The following is a 17860-nucleotide window of genomic DNA, read 5'->3' on the forward strand; positions in this document are numbered from 1 at the left end:
AATTCTTTTTATTTAAATCATTAAATACGAAATAAAAAAGAAAATATATATCTCGTAATGGCGCGAATTTTGAACGTATTACTACGTAATAACAAAATTTGTTAAATAATGCGATTGAAATTCGATGGTAAATTAAATATAAATATCATATGAAATATTGTGTAATATAAAATGTCGAAACGTTTATAAAAGTTAACGTTTAAGACAATTCTTTAGTTGCAGTACTATGCGTCATACTGCGTCACACTTCCGTTATGAAGCATTAACAGTGCTTACCTTACTGGTTGTTTGTATTTCAGGATAGTAAAGTGATGAAGTACGATTGGTGTATCAGTCGCATGGGTGGATCTCATAAGAGTTTTAAAGGTATTCGTGTTGAAAGGGGATAAAGAAAGTAATAAAAATAGGGTCATTGAAAGCAGTACAACAGAATTTAAAAATAACATTCACTCATGAGCGTTTGACAACCTAAGATGAGGTGGTTCGTATTGATATGGGTTCTTTTAAATGTTTGGGCAATAAATGCTTTCAATTTGGAAGCACGAATACCTGTTATTAAAAGAGGATTAAGTGGTTCGTACTTCGGTTATTCGGTAGCTGAACATCAAGAACTAACTGAGGATGGTACTGAAAAAGCTAAAAGTTGGTTAGTCATTTTTAAGAATGTTACAAACACTAAGTCAAGATTGTTTCATGCCTCTTTCTCGTTTACTTCATCTTACTTCAAATCTAAGCATACTTAGATAAGAAATGAGATAAGATGTAAATGTAAACATGATACTATTAACTATTTTTGTCTACTGTAATCAAATTTATACGTCTTTGTAGTATATTATTAATAACAGTTAATGTTAAGCTTCTAAAAATTGTATAAACAAATACTTTTTTTTATATATTAAGATTAATAAAAACGTAGTTATATGTAATTTGTTGACAATGTATTATAATTTATATTTTATAGGATGTTAATTGGTGCTCCATTAGATCAAAATAGACAACCTGAAACAAATAGATCAGGTGCATTATGGCAATGTCCATTAACCACATACACAAGGGATTGTATTCAAGTTATCACAGATGGACGATCAAGTATGTTTAACTTCTGTTATATCTCTTTTATAATCGACTAGCAGTAATTTACTTAATGTTCATTTATCATTGGTGATGGAAATTTCAAAGAAACTATTATATATTATGTTTATAGTAGCAAGATTACTGATATACTACTTAAACATAATAGCTAGTATGTGTTCTAACTATTTATTAATTTATAAAGCATGTTATTTGTAAATCTGTGGTACTATGTATATTGTAAAGTATTTTTTTTATTTTATGTCAGTTGTATAATAAGATTATTTTTTGTTAAATCACGTTTTGGTTAACCAGCAGCAGAGGGTGGTCTGTATGATTCAAGTAAGTGAAACAAAACAGATGTGACAGAATGGTTGAATGAGAAATTCTCCAAATTTGTATATATTTTTCAGTATTTTTATAAATACTTTTTTTCAAATGCTTTTATAGGAATACTTGCATGAAACTAATTGTAATGTTCATCTTTATTGTAATTAATATCTCTCTCTCTCTCTTCTTTTCTCTTTAAATATTAAACATGTGCATGTTAAATGTTATATCAATACTATAATAACATCATAACATATGTCATAACTTTATAAATGTAGAAAAATTAATTGTTACAATGACTTGTTATATCATTATTAACCATCATTGCAATATATGGCATGTAAAATAATAAACATATTTTGTGTAATTTATAGTGCAGTATACTTTAATCATTATGATTATTATATATCAAGAAATAAAAATCCCTTTAACTATAATTGTTTAAATAAACATTGTAATGTTTTCTTGAAATAACTTTGATTTCAATATAAATCACTTATAATCAATTAATCATTTTTTTTTCTATTTTAAAAATATCATTGTGTATATATAACATTAAATATTTTGCTTTATAGATATTGTGAAGTACTAACATATGATTAATTTCAATAACTATTCCATAATAATTATCTATTGTCTTTAATGAGTTAATATTCTTATTTAGGCTTCACATATACTATATAAATTTGAACTTAAAAAATGATATATGATTTTTATGCAGGTATACTGCATAGTTGAAAGAAGAAATATGTTTTATGGTTTGACTTTTGATTCATAAGAATTAACAGTATATGCAGAATTTCTGAAATTAAACTGTGATTGTGTCACTATTCAAAGGTTTCTATTTTTAGGTTTTGATTCTGATGATTTAGTTCCTCCTGGTAAGGATGAAATAAAAGATAACCAATGGTTAGGAGTCACAGTACGTAGTCAGGGTGTTGGTGGCAAAGTAATGGTGTGTGTTATAGCACTTTATATTATATATCACTATATATCATCTTGTAATGTAACTAACAACACATTTTTACTAATACATTTCATTAAAGGTATGTGCTCATCGACACATAGTTAAAACTGCAGACTCTCGATGGGGACAGGGTCAATGCTATATATTGACTCAGGATTTAAAGTATCAAGATTTAAAAAAACCATGTTCAGGAAAACCTACTAATAAGTAAGATATACAATAATAGTAAATGATATTGTTTTATACATTGTTGTTGTTTTATTTTCTTTCTATAGAGCACACGAACAATTTGGATATTGTCAAGCTGGTACAAGTGGAATATTAACTTCTGAGGATCGTGTAGTCATTGGTACACCTGGACCACATACATGGAAGGGAACATTGTATCTTTTTACTGTGTCTGATGAATTTTTAAATAGAGACAATACTGTTTACAATGTTCCAATGCAAGATTCCTCACCTGTTAACAAATATAGTTACTTAGGTTGGTACAAATATATGTTTATTATCTATCTTTAATTATTTATCAGTCTTTGAATTACTTCATTTACATCATAAACCAATTTTCTAGGTATGTCAGTAGCTGTGGGTAACTTCTTTGGAAATGGTTTATCATATGCAGCTGGAGCTCCGCGTTCAAAAGGAACAGGACAAGTTGTCATTCTTACAAGAAAAGACATTAAACCTGATATGGATGTTGCTTTAATCTTAAGTGGTGAACAATTTGCTTCAAGTTTTGGATATGAAATTACTTCAGCAGATGTTAATGGAGACAAGTAAGAAAATGTGTTATTATAATATATTAAATATTTTTTGTGTTATTATCAAAATAATTATATTTAACCATTTATTTAAGAATTACAGATTTAATTGTAGCAGCACCGTTTTATTTTAATAAAGCAGAAGGTGGAGCTGTTTATATTTATACAATGCTATGTAAAAATATTAAAGATAATGATAAATGCAAACCCGTTAAATTAGTCGGACGCGAAGAATCAAGGTTTGTGATTAATTATGTAATTATTTTGTATACAATAATAAAGAAAATGATATACGTGAAATTTAATTATAGATTTGGATTTGCATTGACTAACTTGGGAGACTTGAACAAAGATAGCTACGAAGACATTGCTATTGGTGCTCCTTACGAAGGGAAAGGAACTGTCTACATATATCTTGGATCTAAAAATGGAATCATTACGACGCCATCACAAGTATTCAAAGAAATTAAAAGCAGTTGAATATAGAACTTGATATTCTAAACAAATTTTTTTATAGATCATTCATTCAGAAGATACTCCAGTACCATTACGCACCTTCGGATATTCTTTAAGTGGGGGAATTGATATGGATCAAAATGGTTACCCTGATTTATTGGTTGGTGCTTATGAAGATGATGCTGCTGTACTTCTTCGCTCAAAAAAGATTATTGATATTACTACATACATTAACTATCTTAAAAAAGATGGAACATATCAAGACAAGATAGATCCTATAGATCCTAATAAATTAGGATGCACTGCACGTCCTGATGCAAATCATACATGGTATGTATTGTGTATATGTGTATGAGTATACATTATGATTAAGAAAATGAACTTATATTTTTCAGTTTTTCATTTGAAGCATGTTGTAAAACAGAATCTTTGGTTAAAGAAGAAGACATGCAAAATTTACGATTAAATTACTACATAGAAGCTGAGACTTATTCCGGTGTAAAAAAGTTTTCTAGAGTTTGGTTTGGTGTCGGTAATACACGTCCTCATTATGTTAATCGTACGGTTACTTTAGATACAACAAAATTGATACATTGTCAAACGGAGATCGTATACTTAAAAGTAGGATATTTAACGAAGTAAAAATGCGCGTATAAAATATTTAAAACATAAGCTGATATAAAAATAATTTTTTAAGGAAAATACTCGTGACATCCAATCACCCATTAAGTTTCGTTTAAATTATTCGTTGATACAAGAAGAACCAATGATGCGTAACGAAGGAGATCCGTTGCCTGACATAAAAAATTATCCTATTCTTAATCAACAAGAAGCAGCTCGCATATTTGAAGCAACATTTCAAAAAGATTGTGGAGAGAATGATATTTGTGAAAGTGATTTACAAGTATATGCTCATTTAAATTTATCAGGTTTGTATTTTATTTTTAAGATCGTCATTATTTATTTTTTTGTCATATTTGTTCGGAAAAAAAAAAATCTTATGTTTTAATTATTTGCAGTGTCATCTGTTAAACCTAATTTTTACGAATTACTTCTTGGTGAAAGAGAAGAAGTAGTGGTTGAAGTTAATGTAACAAACGTTGGCGAATCTGCATATGAAGCACAGCTTTTTATAACTCATTCACAAAATTTAAATTATATTGCCAGTAAAAGTAATGATTCTGTAATCTGCAATTTATATAATGCAACATTAGTAGCATGTTCTATTGGCAATCCATTTAAGAAAGACAAAATGGTAAACATACAGGTGCGATTTGATCCTAAAGGTTTAGAAGATAATGAATCATTATTAGATTTTGTGATTTTTGCTAATTCGACATCTAAAGAAGTGACTGAAAAGAAACCTACTCTTTTACAAGCTACAGTTTTAAAGAGAGCTGAATTATCAATAAAGGGGTACGTTTTTTTAAGCTACTTATTTATTATATATTTTTATTTTGTTTATTTTCTATTAATATTTGTTTATTCGTTTTATAGAAGTGCAAAAACTCAATGGGCGTTTTATGGTGGACCAGTTATTGGTGAATCAGCTATAAAACACTTGAGTGAAATAGGACCTAAAGTTTCACACACTTATGAAGTATTTAATGAAGGACCATGGAAAGTAAGTAGCGTAGAAGTGCGAATTTCGTGGCCATACGAAGTTGCAAATGACAAATCTCATGGTAAATGGCTATTGTACTTAGAAGAATTACCAACTGTACAAGGTAATTATATTCTTTTAATTATAATATCTCTGATTAGACAAAATGAATTAAGAAAAGCTATTCTTAAATTGTTTTAATTTCAATCTTCGATAAATAAAAAATTTGTGTAGCCTTAGGTGAAGGAGAATGTACGCTTCCACCAGGTCATTCAGTTAATCCATTAAAATTACAAGATTCTGTTAGTTTTGAAGACTTGGATACAATTTTTCCAACTCCATCTACATCGCCTCCTATTTTGTACAATCATACTAATCATATCAGAATGAAACGAGATACAGAAAAAGTTGTTAATACTCGAACAATTATTGATAAGGATGGCAACAAACATTATATAGTTTCTATGGTAGGTATTAACTAAAATATTAATTTATTATATATAAATATATCATTTTAAACTATATTTATTTTATAGAATTGTAAAGCAGGTACAGCAAAATGTTTTGATATAACGTGTATTATATATAATTTGCAACGAAAACAAGAAGCGATTATAACTGTCAAAGCAAGGTAAAATCTAGATAGTATAATATATACATCATGTTTTTATGAAAAAGAAGTGTAATCTTTAATAATAATTATATTTAAATCCTTTTAGACTTTGGAATTCAACGCTAGTAGAAGATTATCCAAAAGTAGATATGGTAAAGATAGGTTCGAATGCAAGAATAATTATACCCCCTAATGTCGTGATACAACAAGAAAATTTAAAAGACGATCATGCAATTGTAAATATACGTTTTGTTTTTAACACATTTATTAATTTTATTTTTATTTACAAATATTTTGTATTTATATGTATTTTTTAGGCTGAAACAATTACATATCCAGATCCTCTGGATCAACAGGACGTAGAGCCTGTTCCTATCTGGATAATCATAGTAGCAGTAGTTGCAGGTTTACTACTATTCATTTTACTTACACTAGTACTTCGAAAGTTAGGATTCTTTAAACGAAGACGACCGGATCCTACTTTATCTGGTAATCTTGAAAAGCACAGAGATGATAATCCAGAAAATGAAGCTTTATTTAAACACTGAAAACCTATATATACATATTTACAAAAAAAAAAAAAAGAAAAAGGAAAAGAATGAATTACAAAGAATACTTACAATGTGGCTTTGACGAATTGTCACAATACTTACATTCAGTACTTATGGAAATAAAGAACCAATAGCTGACAGCAGCTTTAAGATGACATCAAGGCTGCTTATAAATTTTTTACATACACTATGTGTATAATAGAAGCAGCTAAGAGTACATATATACAATTTAAAAAAAAAATTGTGATAATGACCTCTTATTAAATGTTTACTTTTTTTTTCCATAATAGTGCTAGCACTATTTTTAAAAGATATACTTTTATATATAGTATATGTATTTACATATTTATGTTTACATAGTATTTTTATTTTGATAGATCATATTACGATAGCTGCTGTTAATTTATCACTTAATTTATCTCAGTTGAAGGAAATTTAAATTACTTATTTTTTATCATCAGGAGAATGATCACAATCATGCTTTAATAATAAAGCAGAAATTATACATCATCGTTTTGAATCATTGTTTGGATTATAATATTAGGTCTATAATGAAGACTGTTACAAAATAATGCTAATAGCAACATTTATTTACTTAAATAATATTAAGTCTGCATACGTGTATGCATGGAGTAATAATGTGTGTAAGGACATATTTACGATACGTAAAGCCGCTTTTCTTTGCCATGTCATCAAAAAGAATAGTATATTATTATAATAATAGATTATCACAAGTTACATATTGCCTTACTTAAAAGAAATTAACAGTTTAGATAAAATCACATAAATAAAAATTTTTCATTATCTCCATATTGCTTCATATAATGATACTGCCCTATAGATTAGGATAAATTTATAGTTGGTAGTATCATTATATGTCATTATCATTATTGAAAATACTTTTATAAAAAAATACTATATATTTTCGTAAGGTAAACTTATATTATACAAAAGAAAATTTTATATAAATTTATATGAATTATTTCTTCCAATGTGTTCATATAATTATTTCATGAATTTTTAAATTTCATTTAAAATATATGAAATATTTTAATAGTAAAAGGGAAGATGTAACTGCTATTAGAAACTTTTTTGTTTCGAAGTTCATTTTTACACCGTGCCAATTATTGAAACATAAATAAGTGATAAACGTGCTTTTAAATTTTCCCAGTTTTTTTCTTTTAATATTTATATATAAAACAAATAGTAATTTAAGATTTACATAGTCATTATAATTTTAGATATCTATACTGTTTTTAATTAATTAAGTAGATTCATAAGGTCAATTTTGAAATTTTTATAATATTGATACTTATTTTCATATTCGTCAAAATGCAATGAACGCTCGCACATATAAATCATGAACTTACAAATTAAGTATTTATACATTTATTAAACAATTAATGGTGTGTAGATAGATCAAAATTTATCTTATATAATTTATCAATATTTTTTAATCATCATTTTGATAGAAAAATAATTATGAATTCCAGTTACATATGTAATACACATGTTGTAACACATTCCTTGAATGACTTAGAGATTTCTCAACAATGAGGGTATACTAGAAAAGAGAGTAATGAAATGATGAAAGCATCACTTATAGTATGATGCATTAATCCTTTTGACTTCAAAAAGATGATCTAAGAAAACATGATATATAATTATATATTGAAGATGTAAAAAGGGTTAATGTTATATAAATTGTAGAAGCTCATTATGTGTGAAGACTTGGAGGTACTGCCTATATAAGTTAAACTGCCATGTAAAATGCTAATACACATGCTTATAAACAAATGCTAATTCTGGTACTTATTTGTTAAAAATAGAATGAATAGTTAGACAAAAAATAATTTTTTTGATATTTCATATTGCACTTTATAGAAAATGTAATTGTTATATGTTTATGCATAAAAAAAAATTTATTAAAAAAAAAAAAATTTGATACATTAAATCAATGGATATGATGCATATTTAATATTGTTTTGTTGTGATATATCTTCAAATACAAACAATCTAAAGTTATAAACCTGCAAAGAGTTAATAAATTAGAGATTTTATATTATTATTTACTTATATTATTTGTACATAATATTTTTATACCTATATAGCAAAATAGTAAGTGGAGCTGTAAATCCATGCCATAAAGAATGAGCATCAAAAATCCAAAATATTGGTGAAAAATCAAGCACTTCTAATAAAGTAACAAGAACTGCTAAGATATTAAACCAACCAATGAGATATGCATGAGGTATCTCATATCTAACATGATACCACCATGACATTGTTATTACAAAAGTTAAGAAACCTATAGTTGTAAAATATTACAATTATAGATGAAAATACATTATTTACTTATATGATTACATAAATTAATGTTACCTATTATTATATTAAATTTCATATTGTATCCATAGTTAATTGCTCCAGACCATAAATGTGTTAGATGTGTATATAAAATACTGATATAACAACAAGTAAGTATAATAAAAATTTTGGTACTTTTGTATGTTATTCTATAACCAATAAAAAATTTCAATTATACACTTAATTTATAACTATAGAATTAGAGTAATTTGTTAATATATATATACATTTTACCTTAATGACATACAATATAACAATGTTAGTACAATAGCAAATGCACAAGAGTAATCCATTACTTCAGTGAAGTCTGTATCACGTGCATGGAAAATTGTAGACCAAAACCATCCATTTAAACAAATCTATAGCATCATGATCGACTATATTACATGAATTATATAAATTTTTATAATATTTCTATATTATTATAATATCCAAATACTCACAAAACTAAAATATGTCCAAATATAGAACATAGGATATTTTGAATTTACTATTCTTTTAAATTTCCTATACAATACCCAATGAGCATAAAAATTAAATATTGAAAACAAAACGGAAGCTGGTTCTTGGCATCCAAAAATACGTATAAATGGCCACTATAGTGAAATATATATAGCTTTATAAATTTATATCTTTATAAATAAAAAATACATGAATTATATTTTTTATTAATAACTTTTACAACTCACTTTTCCATAAAATTGTGGCACTGTTAAACCATGATTTACAAAATACTCAACTGTATGCCACATACAGGTGTACCTACAATCTTCAATGCAAGACCATGATAATAACGAAAGGAATAGAGATGGTGGATTAATAAAAGTAGTATCTGTACGAAAAGAAAGCATCAAAAGATATAATTCAGCATTTTATAATACTGCATATTTACAATATAAAAAAATATACAATTTTGCATAGAATTAAAGCCTAATCATATAAAACAAATAATATAAATGTTAAAACAAGTGTTCTTAAGTATCTTCATACTTAATTTTAATTATAAATCAAATGAAACATAACCATAAAACGAGTTACAAAATTTTGAATACGTACCATCTTTACAGTGATTGATACGATGTTTCATAAGACACTGATTGTAAATCTGCGATCTATCTCCCGTTGATGCAATTACATTTATGACACAAAATGTTTGAAAAATCAAACAAATTATCCATGCCGGTTTTGACATAATGTCACGAATTATATATCTACATCATAATAAATATATCTATATATATATATATATACATATTATTACGAAAATAAAATACACGGTATAAATAATATACAACTATATAGAGAAATAATTTAAAAAAGATAAGGACAACAAATCTGATAAAAAATTTAATTAGATTATGAAATATACTGGCGGATTATTTATCGGCTCTCGCTCGAAGAGTGTGCGACTTTAGCGACAGGTACGGACAAAATATGAACTACAAGTACAAGCGACGAATATTGTGTCCGTCATGAGTCTATCAGTGTATAAGCTTTGTGTGAGAAATTTAAAAGTTTACTTACTACTTAAGAAGTTCTGCGATGGCTCCAAAACACTCGTCCGCGATTAAAATTGAAATTGAGGATGGATGATTCGTAGGTGGTTGAAAATGAGGTAGGTCGATATCACTGTAGGTTGACATCTTCTTTAATGATGAACTAACTTTATTTTTTAACGGACACTGAAGTTAATTCGCGAAATTTTACTATCTCTTATAAATACAGTCTCTTCTGCGACTATTAAAAAAGAAAAAAACTGCGAACAAACACTGACTCTAACGATTGCATTGCACGCAATCGATACAAGTACACTTATTTAAATCGCGAAACTCGTATAAACACTGCTTCTACTTCGCACGCGATTGTAATTCTAAAACAGAAATCAAATAATTAGTATCATTATTACAATAAGAAAAAATCGAAAATATTGAAAAATGTTCGATATAAAAATATACTTACTTTAAATCTTCTTCGAGGAGAGCTCCCATGTTCACCGTTCGGCATGCGAAAGAGAACTGATCCGGTCGCTCGTCAAAGTTATTCAAAAGTCCGTTTTTGTTGACATCATGTAAACAACGACCGCGAAATTATACTTTCAAAGTAATGAAATATTAAATAGAAATTATTTTATATTTAACTCGTGTTATGAGGTATGTAATGTTTATACGAATATATTATTGTTTAAATATTAAATATTAATTTATTATACCAAAGCATTGTGATTGGTGCGATTTGATTTAACCGCGCTAAGACAGTTTTTAAATTTATTACAAATTATCAATAAACTATTTTTTAATTATTTTGATTTATATTATATATATATACATAAAAATCTTGATTTTTTTAATCAACAAAGTTATATGTATGATTATTACAAGATATTCGGAAATATTATTATCTATTGACAATATTGAATTTTTTTTCTATTCTTTGATAACTTCAATATGTCCGTACACGTGGTATAGGTTGCGTTTGAATAGGTTATGATATCTAAAGATGAGTGTTTGTGTCGAAAATTGTTTTAAGGTTTTTATTATAAAAAAAAAATAAGTAATATATAAGAAAAACTAAAAATAATGTCACCAGTAATTATTGAAGAAACTACAGAAATAATGAGTGCCAGTGATGGACGAAAGAAACGAAAAAGGAATAGATCTTCTCTTATAAATGGTGTAGAAAATGAACAAGTAAATGGCATTGATGAAACAAATTCAAATAACACTATTATTGAGGATGAAAACAATACTGAAGGACATAAAAAGAAAAGACGTAAGCTTTCAAAAATATCTGTGAATGAAATAACCGAGGAGAATGATAAAACTTCTGTCGAAATTAAAAAAGACCAAGATGAGATTTCTGATAAAAAAGTTGTTAAAATTAAAATAAAAGGACTATCTGGGAAATATTTCAGGAAAGCTTTTACTTCTCCCAATGGTTTTGATGAATTAAAAACATTTGTAACTATATGTACAGAAAATAAAAAAAAAGATTTAGCTTCTGAATATTTACTTGCCGGTGGAAATATTCTTGAAGTGTTGCGATTGTTAGATAGCTCTGATAAGAAGAATATTAACAAAGCTACTACAGTGTTCACGGCGATAAATATCTTGATTATGAAGATTTTGGCAAATTTTCCACAGAATCTACCAAGTGCAGAAGAGGCATGTCGTCATTTCATTAATTCACATTTGTCTTCTGTACATTCGATGTTGTCTACTCAAAGTAGTGCTAAACAGCATAAAGTAATTTTAAAATTGCTCACAGCAATTGTATCCTTAGGTGGAACTCTTCCTAGAGAACTGGTAGCTCATTTATCTTTTCAACCTAAGGTTATAGAATCTCTTTTACAACATGTAAAACCATCAGATTCGCAAAATGTAAGAACATGTTACATTCACTTCATCCTTGCATTTTTAATAGAAGGAAATATTACAGTTATTAGATCATTATTAGATAAAGGAGATGTACTTACTAGCATTTTTCCTGGATTGATTTATGATAAACCAGAGATAATCAATTTAGTATTGGTTAGTATAAAAAAATATATTTTAGAAAATCCTGGTATTAGTAAAACATTAAAATTATATGTTTTCTCTACACCTATTGTTCAAAGTTTAGTTTCCCTTTATAATTGGAAAGGGCCAAATAACTGGTCTAAGGGCAAACGTAACAAAACTGCTACAAAAGATGTTCCTGCAGAAGAAAAAGAGCTTGTTACTAATATAGTACATGATTTTTTAATCACTTTGCTCACATCTCATCGACATGGTATAATTTTTCACGATCGTACTATTGGTACTTCTCGTGACAAACATAATAATCAGTTGATAAATACTGTTCTTCAGAGCTTAGATCGCCATTGGGAACATGTAAAACCATCAGATTTAGTTGTAAAGATAATGGCTGCTTGTCCAAGTCTGATACGATCACAGTTGATCTATTTAGAATCTTATCTTGAACCTAGAGTATCCAAAAAATGGATTTCTGTTATGACATTTATCAAACAAATAATTGAAACAGTAGATATGGATATGTGTTTGAAAACATGTTCTCCTGAATTAAATATATCTCAATTGACCAATGCTATTGGATCATTATGTGTGCCATCATTATTAATAAAAGCTGTAATTATTCCATCTTTAAATCATTCTAGTATTATCGTACGGCATGAAGCTATAGAATTACTTTTAAGTATGATAAATCAGATGAAGAAATATTTATTAGCTACAAAATCGTATAATATAAATATATTTGAAGTAAAAACCAATGTGATGGATTACATCATGAAGACTGTACCTAATTTAAACATAATATTAAAAGTATGGACCGATGCTTTTGTAGTAACTACTGATGCAAATAATTTATTAGAGGATAATTGTTTATCTGAGCCATCTAAACAGAAGCATTTTTCTACAATTTTAAATGTGCTTCATATATATAATGATATATGTCCAGAACTTTTGGATACAACATTGGATGTACAACCAAATTTATTATTTTCTGGATTAAATAATTTATATGATGTGGATGATGATGAATTAATTATTCTAAGGATTAAAGCAATACAGTTTTTGCTTGCCTTAGATTCATCTGAATTTGCACCATCTAAGACAACATTTGCAGAAACATTTTTATTTCTAAGTCTTCTTTTAAATGAAAATTCATCTATGATTTCTTCATATGCAAAAGCAGCTACCAAAACGTTATTAAATATAACAGGAATGTTTGAAGGATGTCATGAACAAATGGACATATGGATTAATGGTTTATGCAATGTACATGATTCTGTGGACAAAGCAGAGATAATAAATTGGCTTATAAAACTCATTAAAATTACTACTAAACATATGGATAAGTATGTAAATATGATAATAAAGGCAGAAGAATCTGCTAATGCAGATGAGGTAATAAATGCTAACACATTGAAGAACATATTTTATGAACTTTATATTATTGAAGATAAAAATGAGAGGGACAAGAATGTTAAAAAGTTCTATATGCAATCAGCTACATCAATTTCGCCTATCTTATGTTGTGCAATTCATAAATTAAAAATGACTTCTACTTCTGTCCTATTACAATATATATCTTATATATTAGTACATACACTACATTATCAAGTTAATCCAGAACCTTTAATATATTTGATCACGGATATTCAAGATCTACAAGCAGAAAAATACTTACTTAGTTGGTGTCCCAATAATAATCCTATAAGTATACCAAAAATATTTTCATCTATGAATATCATGCACAGATTAAGTAAAGCATTAATGAAAGATTCTACAATTCTACAATTGAACGAACTGTTCACTGGAGATATTAAATTAATTTTTAAATATGAAAATGAAGAAGTAATAGTAAATCATACCTTATCGACATATGAAATTATTGTACTGCTAAAAATGAGTACATTTTATTTTACACACGATATTCGTAAAAATAATTTAAATGAAGTTAAATTTAATAATTATAAAAGAGTCATAATATGTTTATTAAATATAGCCAATACCGTTACGAGTGAAGATAATTCTACATTTCTACAAAATTTCGTAAAAACAATTTTTAGTCATCCAGTAATTTTGCAATATTTTTCTTTCTATCGCGATGAGAATGCCATTGGAAGTAGAATAACAAATTTAATTCTTGATATTTGTCAAATAGTAATTGATGAATATAAGTTGTCTATAACTGATTTACTTACACCATATAAAAATAAGGCTATATTACAAATTGAAAAAATAGTACATAAAAGTCACGATCAATGTACTTCTACGTATAAAAACATTGTTATGTTACTGGAACAATTGCAATTTACTGCAGGAGATATTGTATATTTGCTTAGTACACTATCAAAACTGGAAAAAAATATGTTTATGTTAAAAAATACATCTAGTTTATCAATATGTGGATACATTTTTCCAAAATTATTGCAACTTTTGTACAATGAAAAAATCAGATCTGCTCATTCTGAAGTATCAAAATTAGATACACACTTTGTTAAGAAAGCATTTTCATATTTGATCTTTTTAAAACAACATCACGTATCAGATATTAATCTATGGGAAACAGCTTTACAAGAATATCTATATTATTTCCCTCATAACATTGCTGCTATTGATACAAGTAAGTTATATTTATGAAAATATATTTTTGTTACAAATATAAATTCAATTAAAACGACTTTTTATTTGCAGATATGTTTAAATCAATTTTGAGAAAAAATATTGAAGTTACAAATGCACAATTGATCTCATTTTTACTTAGTAGAAATGTAAAATTTTTACCTTCGTTTATACAATATGCAATTAAATCTGAAAATATAAAAGAAAATACACACTTGCTATCCATAATAGAAAATAATTTGAAATACGAATGGAAAGAAGAATTAATACAAAAATTAAGTGATTCTTATAAGGATGAAATATTACATTATATAACGCATCCAGCAGAATCTAAAAAATGGATAGAAGAAAATGTAAATGTCATTTGTTATATAATTAACAACACATTTGGTAAGTATGTTTGATTACATGCATTCTAATTGTATAATTATATGTTATATTTAAATGTTATTATATATTTATTAGATTTAGGAACATGCAAAGACATATGCTACACTGTCTTACAAATTGGTGATCAATTAGACATGGTTCATACATGTTATATACAGTTACTGCAGAGTTTATATTACAAATATGCACTTTTAAAGGAAGATGATATTCAAGTAATAATGAATTTTGTTCAAATACTTTTTCACATAATTACATTAACATTAAAAAAGGAATCTAAAAATATAGAGAAGCTAACACTTTTATGTGAAAAACTGAATGGTGCAATCAATTATTTAAAAGAGAAAAAGAATGGTTTCATTTTTGAAGATTTAAGTACAAATCATTCTTGGCCACAATTTACTCGTTTTTCACTGAAGTTAGGATTTACATTAACGAAGGATAACAAAATATATCTACCAATATTAAAAACTTTATGCACATTATGTGAAGTGATATGTAAAGATGATAGTAATAACGAGTATGCTAAGACGATATTTGAAATGACGATTTCTCATTCCGAATTTGTTAACATTATGTTAAAATCTTCTATAATAAAAAGTAAGTATAATCCTTTTCACTTTTTTTTTTTCTAAAAATGTGTGTGTGTGTGTGTGTAAAACATTATTTTTCATATTGTTTTATGATCTTTTAGGAGATGTAATACAGTTGTTATGGATCCTCATCCAGAAAAATAAGTCTGTAATGGTATCATCACATATACCACTTTATTTAGCAGCTTATGGTGCTACCATGTCTGAAACAGATCAACTTATTTTGCTTGTAAGAAATTAATTTTCTTTGTTATTACTAAATATTATATTAAAAGATGTATATAAGTTTTTATTTGTAGTAAACAAATAGATTTTTTTAGATACTACAATATTATGAAAGTAATAATGTCAAAATTAACGAATATCGTCCATATTTGTGGGGTAATGCAGCAGCTACACATTACAGTGTCAAAGGTGATGTAAGCACTGCACTTTGGAGGCAACCTTCTACTTTTGAAGTATTAGGATTATTTGAAAAAGAAATCGTCGAAAATACTATCAAATATTATCCAATAAGTAGATCATTACAGGTACGTCTTTTATGTTCAAATTATCGATATAAAATATACGAGTATTACAGAATCATGTATCAAATAACTATACTGATATATAATCTTATATACAGAGTAGTGAACTGTATAATGCAGGTGATATTTATGACCCAGCATTCTACTTACCTTTACTGTGTTACTTACTATCGGATAATAATATCGTAGCATGCTATAAAATAACACAGAGCGGAGCTTTGGCTCTTATCTTAATGGCATGTAGTAGCAATCACAGCGAAGTTCGTATGGCAGCATATACTGCTATTTCAAGATATTATTTTCATCTTGAATCATCAAGGTATATTATTCAAAATATATTGATTAAAGATTATTTTAAATATTTTATATTGATATAATTTTACTTTACGTTTATTGCAGTTTCAAAGAAAAAGTTCTTTGGATGCGACTTATCGATTCCTTACGTAACGGAATATTATCAACAGAAATCAATTTGCAAGATATGCGTATAATTTCTTTAGTATCTACATTTTTAGCCAGAACATCTATAATAGCTACTCAACCATTACATCCCCTTTATTTGCCACTTCATAATTTTCTTATGGCCAAGCCAGCATTGGATTTGAACACAATACCAGAATTATTACAATTATTTCATAGTTCTGATGTTCATCATAAGGAACACCGACATTGGATTTTAGAAACTATTCGTGATGGTATCAAAACGGAAAGGGATGTAGACGTTGCATGTAAATGCATGCTATACAAGATGCTATTAGATTTCTTTACTTGTTTGTTATCAGATATAAAAACGAAGGTAATCAAATATTTTCAACGGATTAAAAATAATTATATAAATTTTGTAATGCTTATGAATCATACGTGCAATTCTTATTTCAGAAACTCATACTAGAAGTAATTGACTCGAGCACGAGAATTCCTAAATCATGTCTTTTACTTATACGAGGATACGGATTACTTTTTTGGTTGACAGAGACCGTGATACGATTGGAAAATTGTGACGCTCAATATGTAACTCTTTTCATTAACATCGTTTCTAATATTTTAAAAGCCCTCTTATGTGCCAAGCAAGAATACGATTCTCACAAAGTTTTGTTATTAAAAATTCTCTTATCTTTGAAAACACGTTTGACTATAGGAATAAGTATGTTCTCATTCGAGCAGTATCTTAGCCTTTTACAAAAATTACTTGTATCAAAGGATCTAGATAACGTTATAAGTAAAGAGGATATGAAAGATATCGTTGATTTTTCTAAAAGTCTTATTGGGAAAATAGACGAATATGAGAATATGTTGAATCATGGTTGTGAATTCGTTGGTAAGACGGAAAATTCCAATATGGAGAACGAATTGGAAGCAACGCGAACAAGTATGCGATCGTTGGTTTGGACATGGTGCAAATACAGAGTGAGATGACATCGCTAATAAACTGATTTTTATTATGAATTTTTTGTACTTACCGTACTATCGTACTTTATCCTCATTTTCAGATCGTATCCTTTACATCCT

The 17860-nt window shown here is 27.3% G+C and overlaps 3 protein-coding genes across 5 annotated transcripts; 2 read left to right on the forward strand and 1 right to left on the reverse strand.

Annotated features, from left to right (window-relative positions):
- Positions 1-284: 284 nt before the first annotated feature.
- Positions 285-6416, forward strand: LOC127065428 (integrin alpha-PS1). Of its 3 annotated transcripts, none has more exons than XM_050997757.1 (18): positions 285-646; positions 962-1089; positions 1387-1413; positions 2253-2356; positions 2448-2575; positions 2644-2852; positions 2940-3144; positions 3225-3368; positions 3441-3582; positions 3647-3915; positions 3981-4206; positions 4283-4514; positions 4605-5001; positions 5083-5312; positions 5423-5655; positions 5725-5819; positions 5908-6037; positions 6119-6416. In XM_050997757.1, the coding sequence occupies exons 1-18, from the start codon at positions 474-476 to the stop codon at positions 6347-6349; spliced, it is 3303 nt and encodes a 1100-aa protein (XP_050853714.1). In that variant the 5' UTR covers positions 285-473; the 3' UTR covers positions 6350-6416. The 3 variants fall into 3 exon arrangements, with proteins under 3 accessions (XP_050853714.1, XP_050853722.1, XP_050853730.1); XM_050997765.1 differs by having other exon boundaries at positions 1390-1413; XM_050997773.1 differs by lacking the exon at positions 1387-1413.
- Positions 6417-7603: 1187 nt separating this feature from the next.
- LOC127065524 (post-GPI attachment to proteins factor 3) lies at positions 7604-10216 on the reverse strand. The gene is made up of 8 exons (XM_050997975.1): positions 10089-10216; positions 9776-9930; positions 9409-9551; positions 9163-9315; positions 8954-9078; positions 8735-8868; positions 8456-8660; positions 7604-8382 (listed from the first exon to the last, which is right to left on the reverse strand). The coding sequence occupies exons 2-8, from the start codon at positions 9909-9911 to the stop codon at positions 8307-8309; spliced, it is 972 nt and encodes a 323-aa protein (XP_050853932.1). The 5' UTR covers positions 9912-9930; positions 10089-10216; the 3' UTR covers positions 7604-8306.
- A 915-nt stretch (positions 10217-11131) lies between these two features.
- LOC127062533 (nucleolar pre-ribosomal-associated protein 1) lies at positions 11132-17797 on the forward strand. The gene is made up of 8 exons (XM_050991002.1): positions 11132-14845; positions 14917-15234; positions 15310-15831; positions 15926-16053; positions 16145-16354; positions 16450-16670; positions 16751-17147; positions 17231-17797. Exons 1-8 carry the CDS (start codon positions 11296-11298, stop codon positions 17765-17767), a joined length of 5883 nt encoding a protein of 1960 aa, XP_050846959.1. The 5' UTR covers positions 11132-11295; the 3' UTR covers positions 17768-17797.
- The last annotated feature ends 63 nt before the right edge of the window (positions 17798-17860 follow it).

The sequence above is a fragment of the Vespula vulgaris genome, chromosome 1 (genome assembly GCF_905475345.1).
Source record: "Vespula vulgaris chromosome 1, iyVesVulg1.1, whole genome shotgun sequence".
Lineage (NCBI taxonomy): Eukaryota > Metazoa > Arthropoda > Insecta > Hymenoptera > Vespidae > Vespula > Vespula vulgaris.